We start from the raw sequence: 14,665 nt of genomic DNA, 5'->3' as shown, positions 1-14,665 counted from the left end.
AGCGCAATTAAACAGACAGCCGTAATGAAAACAATATCAACTACCACTACCCACTACGGCTAATAACTAGTTTAACAACTTGTAACTATGACAACTACATAAACAAATCCCTTAACAACACGAGACTCCCATACAATTAAAACTTACAGCAAGTGCGGACGCAGCTCCAGAAAAAAACGAGTTGAGTTCAGTAAAGCTAACGTTAACAATCTACTTAGTCCAGCTACACTTAAAAACACCACCCCCTCTAAAAACTCACGACACCAAGGCCAGTCTAAGCGCAATTAAACAGACAGCCGTAATGAAAACAATATCAACTACCACTACCCACTACGGCTAATGTATATTGTAAGTGCCATACACACATATAGCTATATATTGGGGTTTTTTCCAGCAGAGTCTAGGCTACCAAGATCTGCCATAATTCCATGTATTAATACATGCATTGATTTAATTTTGATTTTTAAATAATAAAAATACAAAAGGCGTAATATAAAAATTCTTATATTTTGACATCCCACCACTGCAAGCTGCCAGCTGGACATGACTTTCATGTATGTATAGGCCAGACTGTCCTGAATCTGGTAATATAATAACCATGGTGGCTGAGCAATTTACAGACATAATATGTCTTAAAAATAAAATGCCATTTTTTTTTTTATTTAGTGATGAAAAATGACCTTTCTGCGCTCCATATCTGTGACACGTGTTCTCTACAACAACTTTTTACTGCATTGCCATGAACAAAGTAAAGGCAAAAAAGGTGTTTCTTTGTTGAATAAATTGGGATGCAATGATGCATGTAAATTAAACGTTTCATTGTGAATCAAATTAAAATGTTCTCCTCTTTGCAAACGTAGGCATAGGCTATGGTGACAGGCTAATTTAATAATGTTGCAAAGATACTGCATCAATCCGCATGTTTCATTAGGCTATTTGTTTTGCCTTACTCTTTATTCATTTAGGCTAGGACTTTTTATTCGGTTCAGTTTATTCATCATCTTCCGTCCTTCGCACTACTTGTGTAGCGCACGCATTCTCAGACCTGACACCTGTCACTCATCATCGTAAGGGAGGTGTTTGGAATCATTCCCGCATGTCAACCATAGCAACGAAGACTCACTATTAGGAGTTGTCATTTTTCCTTACTAAGAGTAGGTCTGAAAGGCTTTGTGAATAACTTTTAAGAGAAAACTCCTAAAGTCTAAAATCTTTTAGTGTGATTTAGGAGTACTCCTAGTGGTAAGATAAAAGGCTTTGTGAATACGGCCCCTGGTGTCTGGCGAACTTATTACGCTGTTAAAGCGATGGTTCGGAGTAATTTCACCCAAGGGTCCTTTGCACCATGGCCCCGAGCCAAACACCCTCCCGGAACCTTTTTTCCCTTGGTCGAACCCTGGTCGAGTAGCGCTGTCAGAAACTATTGACACTTTGCATTCGAAATGGAACCAACTTTTAGCTCGTAAATTACCCCACTAATAATGTGCTGAATGCTACGAAACTTCTACAGTAGTGCAACTATGACCTTTACTTGGAAAATGAGGCATTAGAAAGTTTGTAAGTACACCAGAGGTTTAGTAAAATAACACTTGCCTGATAGCTTCTACTCTCAGCTACCACCGCTATTGCTGCGTCGACGTCACTTCCTTGATTTTGGAAAAGCCCGTAAAAGTCCTGGCAGAAAGCGATGCATAAGGATGTAGTTGAACGACGCCAACTTTCAGGACTAACAATATTTTTTGAGTAGAACCAGTTTGCAACAATTATTAGTTAACACTAGGTTGTAAACACTTCGTAAAAAATAATAAAAAAAAAAAAACGTTATTATCAAAAGTGATCGCGCGAGATCCCCCACAGAGCACAAATATTGCCGGGAGTCGGACGTGTTTCGCGAAGAACTGGAGAACTCCGAGGCACGCTGTCTCACAGAAATGGATGACTTTCCGGCACTTATAAACCCATCTGTTGTAGAAGCTCCAGGTCATTGTAGCGAAACGGCAGTCCATGGAAAGTCTCTGGATTAAACTTTTTGGCTTTTAAACCGCAGCCGGGATAGACACACATGGGTGGCATCTTGTCCTATCTTTGCACTCCCGCTGCAGTGGTCTGAAGTAACTGTGTCTGACTATCACACAACAATCCTCTGCTCAGTCACGTGATGTTACACAGCTGTTTCCGTCAACAAAGTTTCACGTGAGATGCAAAACCTTTAGCTGAATTTCGAACATTTTATAAATGCTTTTATTTTCAGGTCAACACTTAAAATATATTTACTATATCATCCCGTTTTCTGTAAGTTTATGGAGTGTTGAATTCACTACCTTTCCCCTTACACTTTTGCGTTTTGAAAAGGACTTTTACGGGCTTTTCCAAAATCAAGGAAGTGACGTCGACGCAGCAATAGCGGTGGTAGCTGAGAGTAGAAGCTATCAGGCAAGTGTTATTTTACTAAACCTCTGGTGTACATACAAACTTTCTAATGCCTCGTTTTCCAAGTAAAGGTCATAGTTGTACTACTGTAGAAGTTTCGTAGCATTCAGCACATTATTAGTGGGGTAATTTACGAGCTAAAAGTTGGTTCCATTTCGAATGCAAAGCGTCAATAGTTTCTGACAGCGCTACTCGACCAGGGTTCGACCAAGGGAAAAAAGGTTCCGGGAGGGTGTTTGGCTCGGGGCCATGGTGCAAAGGACCCTTGGGTGAAATTACTCCGAACCATCGCTTTAAGATAACAATTTTGGACTGTCCACACCCTAAACGCATTTAAACCATCCGCTTCAGACCGTGCGTTTCAGATCGTTAAAATAGGGCCCCAAGACTTATCTAGCTTTTGGCCACTCCTAAAGGTCACTTACACACACAACCGTCATCAATGTCAGAGGCATGAGACAGATTGAATTAAAATAGTTGACAAAATGCTTTTGGTTGCAACAAATTATAAGGGTTATCTACTTAGAGTGGCAATGTGTTTTTGAATAGCATCATTCCACTGCTCTTAGTGTGTCTTTTGTGTGTACATGTGGTACCTGTGCGTTTGATGATCTCCCACACAGCTGCGGGTGTTGCCGGAACCATTGTTCTTTGATCCAGCACAAGCTTCCCAATGTTCACAATGTGAAACCCGTCAACATCCTTCTCTGGGGCAATGGCGTTGCACACAGCCCTCTCATTAATGTGCCCTACACACATGCACAGACATAGCCCTCTCGTTATTGTGCTACTCTCACACCTTCAAAACTACTCATTGCAGTGTCTTCCACATACACACCCAAGTATTATGAAGACAAAGAAAGTATTATGAAGACACAGAAAGATGATCATTTTGTCATACTTTGTATTATCCACACTTAAAATATGGATAATATACCATGTCACACACAGTGTTCATGTGTTGTCTGTGTGTGTGTGTGTGTGTGTGTGTGTGTGAGAGAGAGAGAGAGAGAGAGTTTGAAACCTGGTAGTGGCAGCTGCACCAGTAGGCCACTGACTCTCCAGTCTCTGTTCATCTGATCGATCAAATCCAGCAGCTCTGCCTGACTCACACCAGCAGGTCGCAGCAGAGCACTGCTGGAGATGCCTGCAAAGGGAAGTAGAAAATGACAGCGAGAACAGATGGGCATGTTTGGGTGAGTACCACGTGTGTGTGTGTGTGTGCACGTGTGTTTATTTGTATCTGGGCGTTACCTAGCAATGAGGCAGCTCTGGTCTTGTTTCTGACGTACACTCTGCTCGCTGGATCATCTCCTACCAGGATCACGGCCAGGTGAGGTCGTCTGTTTCCTTGAGCCACTAACTGTTCCACACTGGCCTGTATCTCTTTATGGATCTGCCGGGCAATTGCTGTGCCAGACAGAACTGCAGCAGGATAACTACAAATCCACACACAGAAATACATGCCAGAGTAAACATAATATATGTTAGCCTGGCATAGCCAGACCTTAATTCTTATGAGAGTTCGGTAACACGCCATTTGGATTTTATTATGGGGTCTGTTTCAACCCAGCCCAAATTTACCCTGCCCACAAAGTTTTAATATGTCAAATGTCTCAATCGTCTTTTAAAGTTAATGCCCTGTCAATATCTTGTATAACAGACACGATCGCGGAATCTAAACATCTCGCTTCTCCAGCGGCAGGCTGGCAAAGATCCACAAAAACGTTGTATAAAGTCCACCCAAACAATTTGATTGGCCTAAACACATCTTAACCGGGCATATAGATTTCTCAATGGACCATCTCAAGACTGAATTTCCCTCCCTCAAATTTTGTGGTGCGGTAAATTCAGGCTGACTTACAGGCTGGACATAGGCTATGTGGGAAAATGGCATTTATTTAGATCACTCTCTGCGCCGCCCTCTCATACCTGTAGACACACAGTTTTGTACCAGTACCTCTTATTTCTCTTCTCTTTCTGTTCTCTGTATACTCTACTGTTGTGTTAACATGTGTAATACAGGTTTGGAAATTGATTAACACAACATACATTATTTTTTTATGTTAGACAATCTGTGTAATGGACAACCTAAAAGAATAAAGCTCTGTCACTGTCAACCACTCTTTTGTAGTGTCATAGGCTATACCTGGGCGGGGGTGAATTAAGCCAAGCCTAGTTTACTCAAGGAGGAGTTAACCTGGCAAAGCCTCAATCTGTCTACACCACTGGTCAAAACAGTCAGCATGTAATGTCCTGTTCAATATTTTACAGCGTTAATTGGCGTAAAAACACCAGAGCCCATCTTCCTATTAGACATTCTCTGATAACACTTGACTGATGGGTTAACACTGTAGTCACTTGCTCTTGTGCTTTAGGCTACGTCGTTTACGTTATGGCATCAATGAATGAAAGGACGGTGCCCGCATAATATATAATGATGTCGGTCTTATATTTGTCGGTAGAACTTTAGGGCCAGCAACGTGCTAACCAACGGGCTAACTAGATATTTTACCATAGCGTAAATTGTAAGTGTAGGCTAATATCCGTTTTGTTTGTGTTCTGTTCAAACGGGCAATTAAGTGCAATATAGCCAGCCAACGCCTACCTCGCGAAAAGCAAACGACAGTCGAAAGATCGCTTTAAACAGTCTCCACAATTTAATTAACATTACCATTCATGTGCTCAACTCAAATTATTTTCATATAATCTGTACTACCCATTAAACCCCGCATGGAGGCACTCTGGTATTCCCTCGCATGGTTGAAGCGATGATTTACCTTGTAGCCACCGAGCAGCTAAACTCACGCCTGTCCGCAATATTCCACGTCATCTGCAATTTGGTGCGATAACAAAATTGAAAGAGACCGCGAATTTTCAGTGGAATGCAATATGTGGCAGGGATGGCCATGATGTGCCATTTCAACAACTGGCATCTGTGTCTGACTAGCAGCCTAACATTTTCTCCCAGCCTATCCTTCTTCCATTTGCGTAGGCCTACTTCTGCAGCACTATGCCCAAAATTACCACCAGGGTGCGCATCAGCCAGGCAATTATTTACGTCAGCCATGTTGGGTCTTCATGGAAAGAGTCTCAAGCCATGCCCATGTTTTTGTTTGCAACAAAACTAGCCTAACAATGTTTAACATATGCATATCATGTATACACTAAAAGATAGCCCTTGTGCAGTCATTTTGAACTCTCAGGTGAGTTTTGCAGTGAAGGCTTCCCAGATAGCAAAATCATTTGCATGGCGCCCTTTATGTATTATGGCAAATCATAATTAAGCCACAGGTCGCCCAAAAGACTTAGAGGGAGCTTTTCCTGTGCCAAAACAAGCCCAAAGAGGCCAAATGTATACCAAAACAAAGCCAAAATGATTTGCTATCTGGGTTGTGATTGGTGATAACATTATTTTACCCTTTTTTTTCACCATACATTCACAAGTCATATCAAAAAGTAGGCCTAAAACGTAATCCTGTTCATCATAAACAATGAACTCTTTTTCCTTGTCTACAGTTTGAATTTGAATTTCCACAATACTTGTTCTTGTTCTGTGAGCTGTCACATTGACTGTGTGCCTGTGTCATCAGCTCAGTTATATCATTAATGTTGCATTAAGAGCAATTCTTATCATGGGGAGAATTTCCAATGGTAGGCCTTTATCATGGACAATACCATATAGTAGGCTACATGTTAGTGGTGGCTACTGCTGTTATAGCCTACTCAGAAATGTTAAGCAGTATGAAGTGGGTCCCACCAATATGGCTTTCAAACATTCTCTGCAATTTATGCAACTACTATTGGTAGCAAGTGCAACATGCTCAGGTTATCTTTTTGTTAGCTGGTTGGACAAAGCAGCTTAACCACTGTCAAGTTTTGTCATGACAGTGCTTCAACTCGCTAAGTCAACCCAGATTTTCCCCAGTGGATTATGAGTACATTATAGCAACACAAAGTAGTGATTTTACCTTCAGATAATGGCTTCAAATTCACTTTGAACTGAAAGTGTTAGTATTGCAATATATCTCGTTGTCATGGGCAGGAGCATGATCCTTTTTGTTGGTTTTAGACGAGTTGGGCACCACCTAAATGGTACCCAGTCTGTTGAAATTGATGAAAAGGGGAATTCCTACATTGTGTTAAAAGGAGCGGTGTTGGACTTTGTTGGCACCAGATGACCAACTGCAAATATGGAGAGGTCTATAGCCACCTACACTACAGAAAAACAAACAATTAAAATAGAAAATAGAGTAGTTCAGACTAAAAGCAATACAGTTGTAGCATTAGCCAAAGTTAGAAAGGAAAACTTGGCAACAAAATAATGAACTGCATGTACTCTAAGATACCCACCATCCCCACACAATGGGCCCGAGTTTGAGTGTGATATCTCCCGGCAGAAAGCTATGTTAAGAAATGGATTCTGAAATGGGCGACATCTATCTGGTGAAGTGAATTTCAACAAACCAATCACATGCAATCGCCATTAAATTCTGATCTATCTATCGGCAAATAAATGCCAACATCCCTTTATCCTAAGAATGGAAATCCCTGTGCCAGTCAATAAATAAATGATTTATTATAAATCAATAAAAAAGTAATTATAGATTCATTATACATAATAGATTGCCAGAAGCCTTGCTGCAAATGGGCAAGAATTTAAAAGGTTTTATAGAAGGTATGTTAAACCAGATATTATATGCTTTCCGAATCTGCGGTGGATATTGCGTTAGTTACAAAAACAATAGCAAAGTGTAGTTGGAAAGTATTAAGGGAAAACACTATAGGTAATGATATTAATTCATACAGGAATGGAACTAAAAATGATATTACGGAGGAAGGATGGATTTAGAAAAAGCTGGGGGAAAAAAGCTGATTGGGACAAATTTAGAGAAATCAGTGAGGATCGCCAGGGAGAATGATCAAATTGTTAATAATAGCAGCAACGGAGGCTAGTCCAAAAATTAAAGCCAAGAATTGAAATGTGCCATGGTAGATAAATGGATTGTAATGAAGCAATAAGTAAGAGAAACAGGGATTTTGGAAAATATTTTATGATTCCATTGTACAACCAGGAAACCCAGGGCACAGCCCTGGGGTAGTGCAGAGCACTTCATCACCCATAGCGAAGTCCAACACCATTTGCAGCTCGGTAAGATAAGTGAAGATCACTGAAACGTCCGGGCATTAGAGGACATCCCTAGCATAGACATGGAGCAGGGGTGCAGTGTTAAGTGCCCTTCACAACTGCCCCACACACACATACAGCACACCTTGACAGCTAGAGAATCTGATTTGTCTGCAGGGTGGTCCTACTGCTGCTTGACGGGCCCTGTGGGGCGAGGTGGGCGGCTACTGCAGGGCAGGGAGGAGCCAGTCTGTGGCACAGAGCAATGAGGGCAGCCGTGGCCTACTGGTTAGCGTTTCAGACTTGTTACCGAAGGGTTGCCAGTTTGAACCCCGACCAGTAAGCACGGCTGAAGTGTCCTTGAGCAAGGCACCCAACCCCTCACTGCTCCCCAGGCGCCGCTGTTGTTGCAGGCAGCTCACTGCGCCAGGATTAGTGTGTGCTTCACCTCACTGTGTGTTCACTGTGTGCTGAGTGTGTTTCACTAATTCATGGATTGGGATAAATGCAGAGACCAAATTTCCCTCACGGGATCAAAAGAGTATATATACTTATACTTATACTATGAGAAGGCTGAGCAGCTCTGAACCAGCACCAGCGCCAAGAGCACCAGATTTCCAGCGTAAAGTCCAGGATCACGGGCAATGTTCGGTCATACTTAGTGGGGCGAACCATCCATCCTGGTCTCAGCCACTGGTGGTGGTGCCGGCCTGGGGATGTGGCTCAACACGCCGTGGGGCTCCCGGAGGAAGTGTGAGTCAGCTTGGGGGCTGTCGTCGGTGCTGGGGCCAGTAGTCTGGGGCACTTCTCCTACCTGGGAGGTGAGGAGGTGAGCAGTGACATCACTTCATCGCCAAGTCCGAACAGGTCCACTGCTCACCGCTCTCAGGACCAACAGCTCACTGCTCTCAGTACCCCAGGCTCCATGCATGTGCACAGGTGAGGAGTGGGAGGAATCCTTGTTATGAGCAGCCCTGCGCACCAAAGAGACCGTCGGTGTGGCGATCTGCGAGCTAAGTGCAGCGTCTGGAGTTTCATCTCAGCGCAGTGGGGTGTGCTCGGCATCCAGGCAAGCTACACACCCGTCATTCCCACCCGTTTGGGGGGAAACCCGGTCACATGGAGGTGGTGTCTCTGCCATAGTCTGCTGCCATGTCAGATATTTGGAAATAATTGCTGCTTTTAAGGCTGCAATGTAGGCTGGATCTAGCCTTGGACAAGACTTCGGTCTCGCTGAGACGGCTCGTTAAAAGGGGTCTCTTAAGTCTGGCCCACTGGTCAGATTGAAACTCTCAGGCAGGTTGGAGGCTTGTTCATTCGTTGTTGTATCGAGAGTCACCGAAGAATGAAACAGAGCACTGATGTATTGTGGTGTGCCCTTATATAACCTTATAATGGCCACGGAAAAAATCCTGAGATGGATGATTGGAGATTGGTTAAAATCAATAACATCATGCAGGGATGGCTTCCCATTGGTTAATGAGTGAACTAAAAAAAAAAAGGGAGTGAACTCAACTGAAAGAGAACTAGTCATTTTGTGAATTTCAATTCTGATCTGAAAATGTAGGAATAGGCCTACCATTCCCTCCTTTCACAGTTAGGGTAAATGTTTTCAGGCAATAGACTTGCACTTCTTACAAGGTAAATCTGAATGAAGTTGCTGTGGATACATGAAGGCAATGGCGAGTCAGGTATAACTAACAAAACATACAGACTTAGAGTATTTTAGTCTTTGCAAGTTTGTATTAAAGCTGCAGTTGGCAAGATGTTTTTGATCATATTCACTGAAACCAACACTATGCTCCAACAGAACAACATAAATCAGCCGGTTTTAGAAAAAAACCCGCACTTCTACCTCCACCTAGAGCCTGTTATTTGTTTTGCAAAAATCCACAGCTCCCAGTTCTTCTGGTCCAATCAGAGCAGGGCTGCGTGAGATCTGACTGTCAATCACAGTCTGGTGCACACTGACGAGCACAAACTTAATGAGAGGGTACTCGGTAGTGGGGGAGGGGCATGAGAGTTGTAAACATTACAAAAGTCTCCTCAATCTGTCAGACTTGCCAACTGCAGCTTTAACCTCCATGGTTATCACTCTGTGTAAAAAAATAAGTCTATTTGAAAACAAACTACACGGAAATGAAACATCCAAACAAGACTGAGCATCCAAACTGGATGGGATCCAGGAGAAGTTGTTTATTGAATAGTCTCAAGTCTTCAGTGAAGCAAGTCTTTAACATTTCACACCTTACATTGAAGTAAACATGTTTTACATGTATAAAAGCATCTAAAACAGGTTGTTATCAACTACATACTTTCCCACATCCTTCTCACTTGTCTACAAAGACGGGCCTTAAGAAACTAACAGACTTTGGAGTGTTCATGGGAATACAGGTTATTTAAAGGGACACCAGGCAAGCCTGATGCTTTTTCTCTATGAAGCTCCCCCTAGCGTCTGTACGTGTCGATATGTGTGCGAGCCCTCGCTCGGTCTGAAGCTCTTTTCCTTTTCTTTGCATCTTCCGTCAAGGGTTTTCGCTGCTTCTTCGCCGGCTCTGCCATTATACATTATACGCGGCTGAAGTGCCCTTGAGCAAGGCACTTAACCCCTCACTGCTCCCCGAGCGCTGCCATTGTAGCAGGCAGCTCACTGCGCCGAGATTAGTGTGTGCTTCACCTCACTGTGTGTTCACTGTGTGCACTGTGTTTGTGTTTCACTAATTCACGATTGGGTTAAATGTAGAGACCAAATTTCCCTCACGGGATCAAAAAAAGTATATTGTGTGCCTTTAATCAGGTTTTTCATTCCATGATGCAGCTAATTTGACAGGTCTGGACTGCAGACAGGCCATTTTTGCACCTTCCTCTGTTTAAATATGTGAAGAATTCATTTTGGCATTTGTTTTCCCGAAATATTCAAGGTCTTCCCTGAAAAAAACATTTTCTGGGTGGCAGTATATGTTGCTTAAAACCTCATCATTCAGAATTGATTATGCGTTGCCAGATGTGCAAGATATCCATGCTGTAGGCACTAATGCACCTCCACACCATCATAAATGCTGGGTTTTGAACTGTAATAAGTTGGATGGTTGGATAGGCCCTCTCCTCTTTAGCCCAGAGAATGGCAAATGTTGATTGATCTCAGCACAAGACCTTTCCCCACTTTACCTGTCCATTTTAAACCAGCTGAGGCCCAGATAAGACGGTGGTATTTTTGCATCACGTCAAAATACATTTTTTTCTTTCCCATGGTAAAGTTTACACTACACAGTTGTGCCGCTAATTAACAGACAGAAGCACCGGACATAATCTAGCCTAAATTCGTGGCTCAGTGGACCAGCAATCTACTCGTCAAGAAGGCTCATAGTTTGAAGATCATAGACCATAGATCATAGACAGAGAAAGCCTATGCAGTTGCTTCGTATAGCACATGGGTTTTTTTTTTTTCATGGACCGGCTAGGTCCAGCCCACGGACCGGGGGTTGGAGACCCCCGGTTTAAAAGGGTTGTCTGGAGCTACTGAAAATGTGAACCAAAAGTAATGACAGAGACACTCGCAAACTACTTGGGGTCATGAATTAACACTGAGATATGGAAAATGTTGTTGAGATGTATTTTGGTGTCTGGTTGTGACATGTCTCCTAACCCATCATGAGTCTGGAGGGGAGTAGGTCTGGGACGACAGTCACCACTGTTAAGCCTTCTGGATGTGTCGTGGGCCTGGATGTGGGGGGCAGCCGTGGCCTACTGGTTAGCGCTTTGGACTTGTAACCGGAGTGTTGCCGGTTCGAACCCCGACCAGTAGGCACGGCTGAAGTGCCCTTCAGCAAGGCACCTAACCCCTCACTGCTCCCCGAGTGCTGCTGTTGATGCAGGCAGCTCACTGCGCTGGGATTAGTGTGTGCTTCACCTCACTGTGTGTACACTGTGTGCTGTGTGTGTTTCACTAATTCACGGATTGGGATAAATGCAGAGACCAAATTTCCCTCATGGGATCAAAAGAGTATATATACTTATATTGCAGCTGTCTCCAGCTGTGAGTTGCTGTTGTATCCTGTATTTATTAGGCTTGGTTGTTGATCGGTCACTGTGGGAAGTCCCTCACCAATAGCACAAGGAATTTAACAACTTTTCCAGCTGAAATTTACTTCAAATAAGTGAATGAGTATAAAATCACTATAGAAATATTTTAACTGTACTAACAAATGTAAAACTGAGTTGCATTTCCCAGAGGCCTCTTTAACTCTCTTTCTCCCCTTATGATATACCTGTACTGTACCTACAGTATAGACTATATGTTTATATGATGGTTTATATACAACATAATTATATAAATATGTATGCAAGAAAGAAAACAACTACTGGTAAACAGAAAATAAAGCAGTCATAGTTGAGTGTTTCCCAGAGCCTCCCAGAGCCTTCTTAACTTGATGTAATTTGCTCATACAAGGATGGTCTCTCTTAAGGGAGCAGTTAAGAGATGGTTTGGGGGGAACTCTGAGACAGCTTCACTGGGAAACACCCCTGAACAGGACATGGGTACTGACATGCATGTAAGCATGTAACATGACAAAGCCTTCACATCCAAGGGTTTGTTGTTTATCTATATCTTTGTGTTTTACCTGTGTCTTCTAATGCATATGATGATGGCTCCAATCACAAAGAGCAGTACTACTGTGGGCACGACCACAGGGGCCACTACAGATACAGTATCAACACCTGGCTCAAGATCTACGAATGAAAGGTAATGATCAGATTTTCATATGATCTTAAAGCAGACAAATGGCCATTGGCTTATTATAACTAGTACAGTATAATTGCTATTATTACTGCCATTAGTTTTAGATACAAGAGGCACAAGATAACCATTTAGAGTTTACCCAATCCGATGCGTAGTTCAGTGTCAAGGCTGGGGTGTTCAACTGTACAGGTGTATTGGTGTTTCGCACGTAGTTCCTCTGGTCTGACCTCCAGGCACTTCCTCATCTGGTAGGTTCCATTAAGATTAGGTAGCAGCTCCCCCCCAGTGATCTGGTGGTCAGACACAGGCTTGCCATCTCTGAGTAGGGTCAGGATGATGTGACCGGGGTAGAAACCAGTGGCCAGACAGGTCAACAGAACACCAGCAGAGTGTGGGAGTGTCTTCTGAAGAAACCAGACTCCAGGTGTCACTGCAGGATGACACGTCAGTAAATCGCTTTGATATTGGAAAGGACACATGTAACTCGTATGTAACGTAGGCCTACAAATACAAGTGCAGCTGGATTCTCTTAATACCACAGCTGTCTTTTTCTAAGTCCTTATGAATTCTTATTAACATATTTCCTTGATGTCATGACATTTTTTCCATCAAGGTCAACGAAAAGTGAAAAAGACAACAGAAAATCCAAATCCAATCTGGAATTTGATTGGTTAACCAGTAGACAACCTTGAGTGGATTAACTTTGCGGCTATTGCCAAAATGAGAAAATAAAACACACAATATATCGTTTTAAATTATTTTGTTTTGTGACTGCTGAAAAAAAAGTACTGTCATTCTCCTTTAAATGTAAATCATATGGGACAAGTATGTCAGGAAGAATGGGCTCAAAGTACAGTTAAGGTCTGTTGTATAATAAAGAGGTGATTCAACGCAACATGGCCCTATCCCAAATTTTCTGAGACGTGCTACCGGCATCAATTAAAAATCAACATACAGTACCAACATTTCTGTTTCAATGACTTCAATTATATTTTGTCTTTTTATTATTCTCAATAGGGTTTACATGATTTACAAATTATTACATCCTGTTTTTCTTTACATTTTTCCCAGTGTCCTAACATTTTGTTGAAATGTGGTTGTATACACGGGTTTCCCGTTTACCAACAAAACTAGATGCGCGCGCAGCCGTGAGGCAGAAGACGCTTGGTGGCCGTCCACAACGTTATAAACTTAACCTAAATAGTCAGCTGCTGTAAGCTACAATCGGATTCGGATTTTGTATACCCCTGTTGTCTCAATGATAATAACATCTCATTTCAGACTATATTTCAAAGTTTGACGTTCATTTGTATTATTAATATAACATCATATTTTGTCATTTTTGGCGAAGACATGCATTCCGTTAGGGATATTGAACATATTTAACATTCTCTAACTATCGTGATTTCGAATTGGTGCAGTTTTCAGCACAAAAACTCATTTTATTCTTTTGCTCTTTTGCATTGCTCTATGCTGTTCTATGGTGCTTTCTGCCTCTTGGTTGCGCATGCATGTTTTCGTGACGTTGCATAGAAATCCATGTATAAAATGTAGGGCCGTCAATCAATTAAAACATTTAATCGAATTAATAACATACTCTGTGTCTTTGTCATTGAATAATCAGCATTAGTGACATTAAAGTTAAAGGGCTGTATTTTGCACACCAGCGCATGACGTAAAACTCGTTTTCCACCCGCTCAAAGTTTAAAGGGAAACTTGGCAGGATTCCCCCCTCTGCTGGAGAAATTGTGCATTATGCTTTTTCAAACTGTGGGAAAAGTTAATGATAAATCACATGGATTTGTTTACAAGCTAGCGAACGGTTAGCGTGAGTTTGGCAGAACTATGTGGATGTTACAAGGTAAGAAACACGATTTAAAACGAGTTTCTTGTTTCTCACTTCTCTTTCCGGGAAGGTAGTCTCAATGTTGCAAGGTTAGTTTTCCGCCTGGAGACGCTAGGCGCAGCCATTTTCACCGGAACAGGTCATTTAACCATCCAAATGATTTCTAAACGGGTTTATTACGTTGAAATAGTTGCCAAGTTCCCCTTTAATTCGGTATTTTGCATGTTTATTTTTTAAACTTGGCGCCCAGGGACGTGGCAATTAACAACCTAGGGAGGGGCCTGGCGCGTTGTCTAAAAATCGCTATCGTACACCACCTAAACCTGGTCAGAAGTCAATGGCGAGTTGTTCATATGCTATTTTAAGAGCGCATGTCAACAGTCATATTGGCAGGTGCACGCACCATCCTTCTATCATTCATGAACGCACACCAGCGCATGTCCACGCAAAGAATTACAAATTGCATGATTACAATGGGAAACATAATTAGAATAAAGATATTACGAAATACTGTACATCT

At 42.3% G+C, this 14,665-nt stretch overlaps 1 protein-coding gene across 1 annotated transcript in view; it reads right to left on the bottom strand.

Moving 5' to 3' along the window:
* LOC143106830 (bifunctional methylenetetrahydrofolate dehydrogenase/cyclohydrolase 2, mitochondrial-like) overlaps positions 1–8,623 on the bottom strand; it is a 65,270-nt gene extending 56,647 nt beyond the window's left edge. Inside the window, exons 1-6 of the mRNA XM_076271307.1 lie at positions 8,474–8,623; positions 8,231–8,372; positions 7,869–7,917; positions 3,685–3,869; positions 3,455–3,577; positions 3,027–3,179 (exon numbers count right to left, since the gene is read on the bottom strand). Coding sequence (XP_076127422.1) covers positions 3,027–3,179; positions 3,455–3,577; positions 3,685–3,869; positions 7,869–7,917; positions 8,231–8,372; positions 8,474–8,623 — 802 coding nt within the window. The remainder of the gene's footprint in view (positions 1–3,026; positions 3,180–3,454; positions 3,578–3,684; positions 3,870–7,868; positions 7,918–8,230; positions 8,373–8,473) is intronic.
* Positions 8,624–14,665: the final 6,042 nt, after the last annotated feature.

The sequence above is a fragment of the Alosa pseudoharengus genome, unplaced genomic scaffold, assembly GCF_046254945.1.
Source record: "Alosa pseudoharengus isolate Yale_2024_CS ecotype anadromous, Long Island Sound unplaced genomic scaffold, YU_APseudo_1.1 YU_APseudo_1.1_scf_6, whole genome shotgun sequence".
NCBI lineage: Eukaryota > Metazoa > Chordata > Actinopteri > Clupeiformes > Clupeidae > Alosa > Alosa pseudoharengus.
Note: the sequence above shows the minus strand (reverse complement) of the source record. Positions and strands in the feature narration are given on the sequence as shown.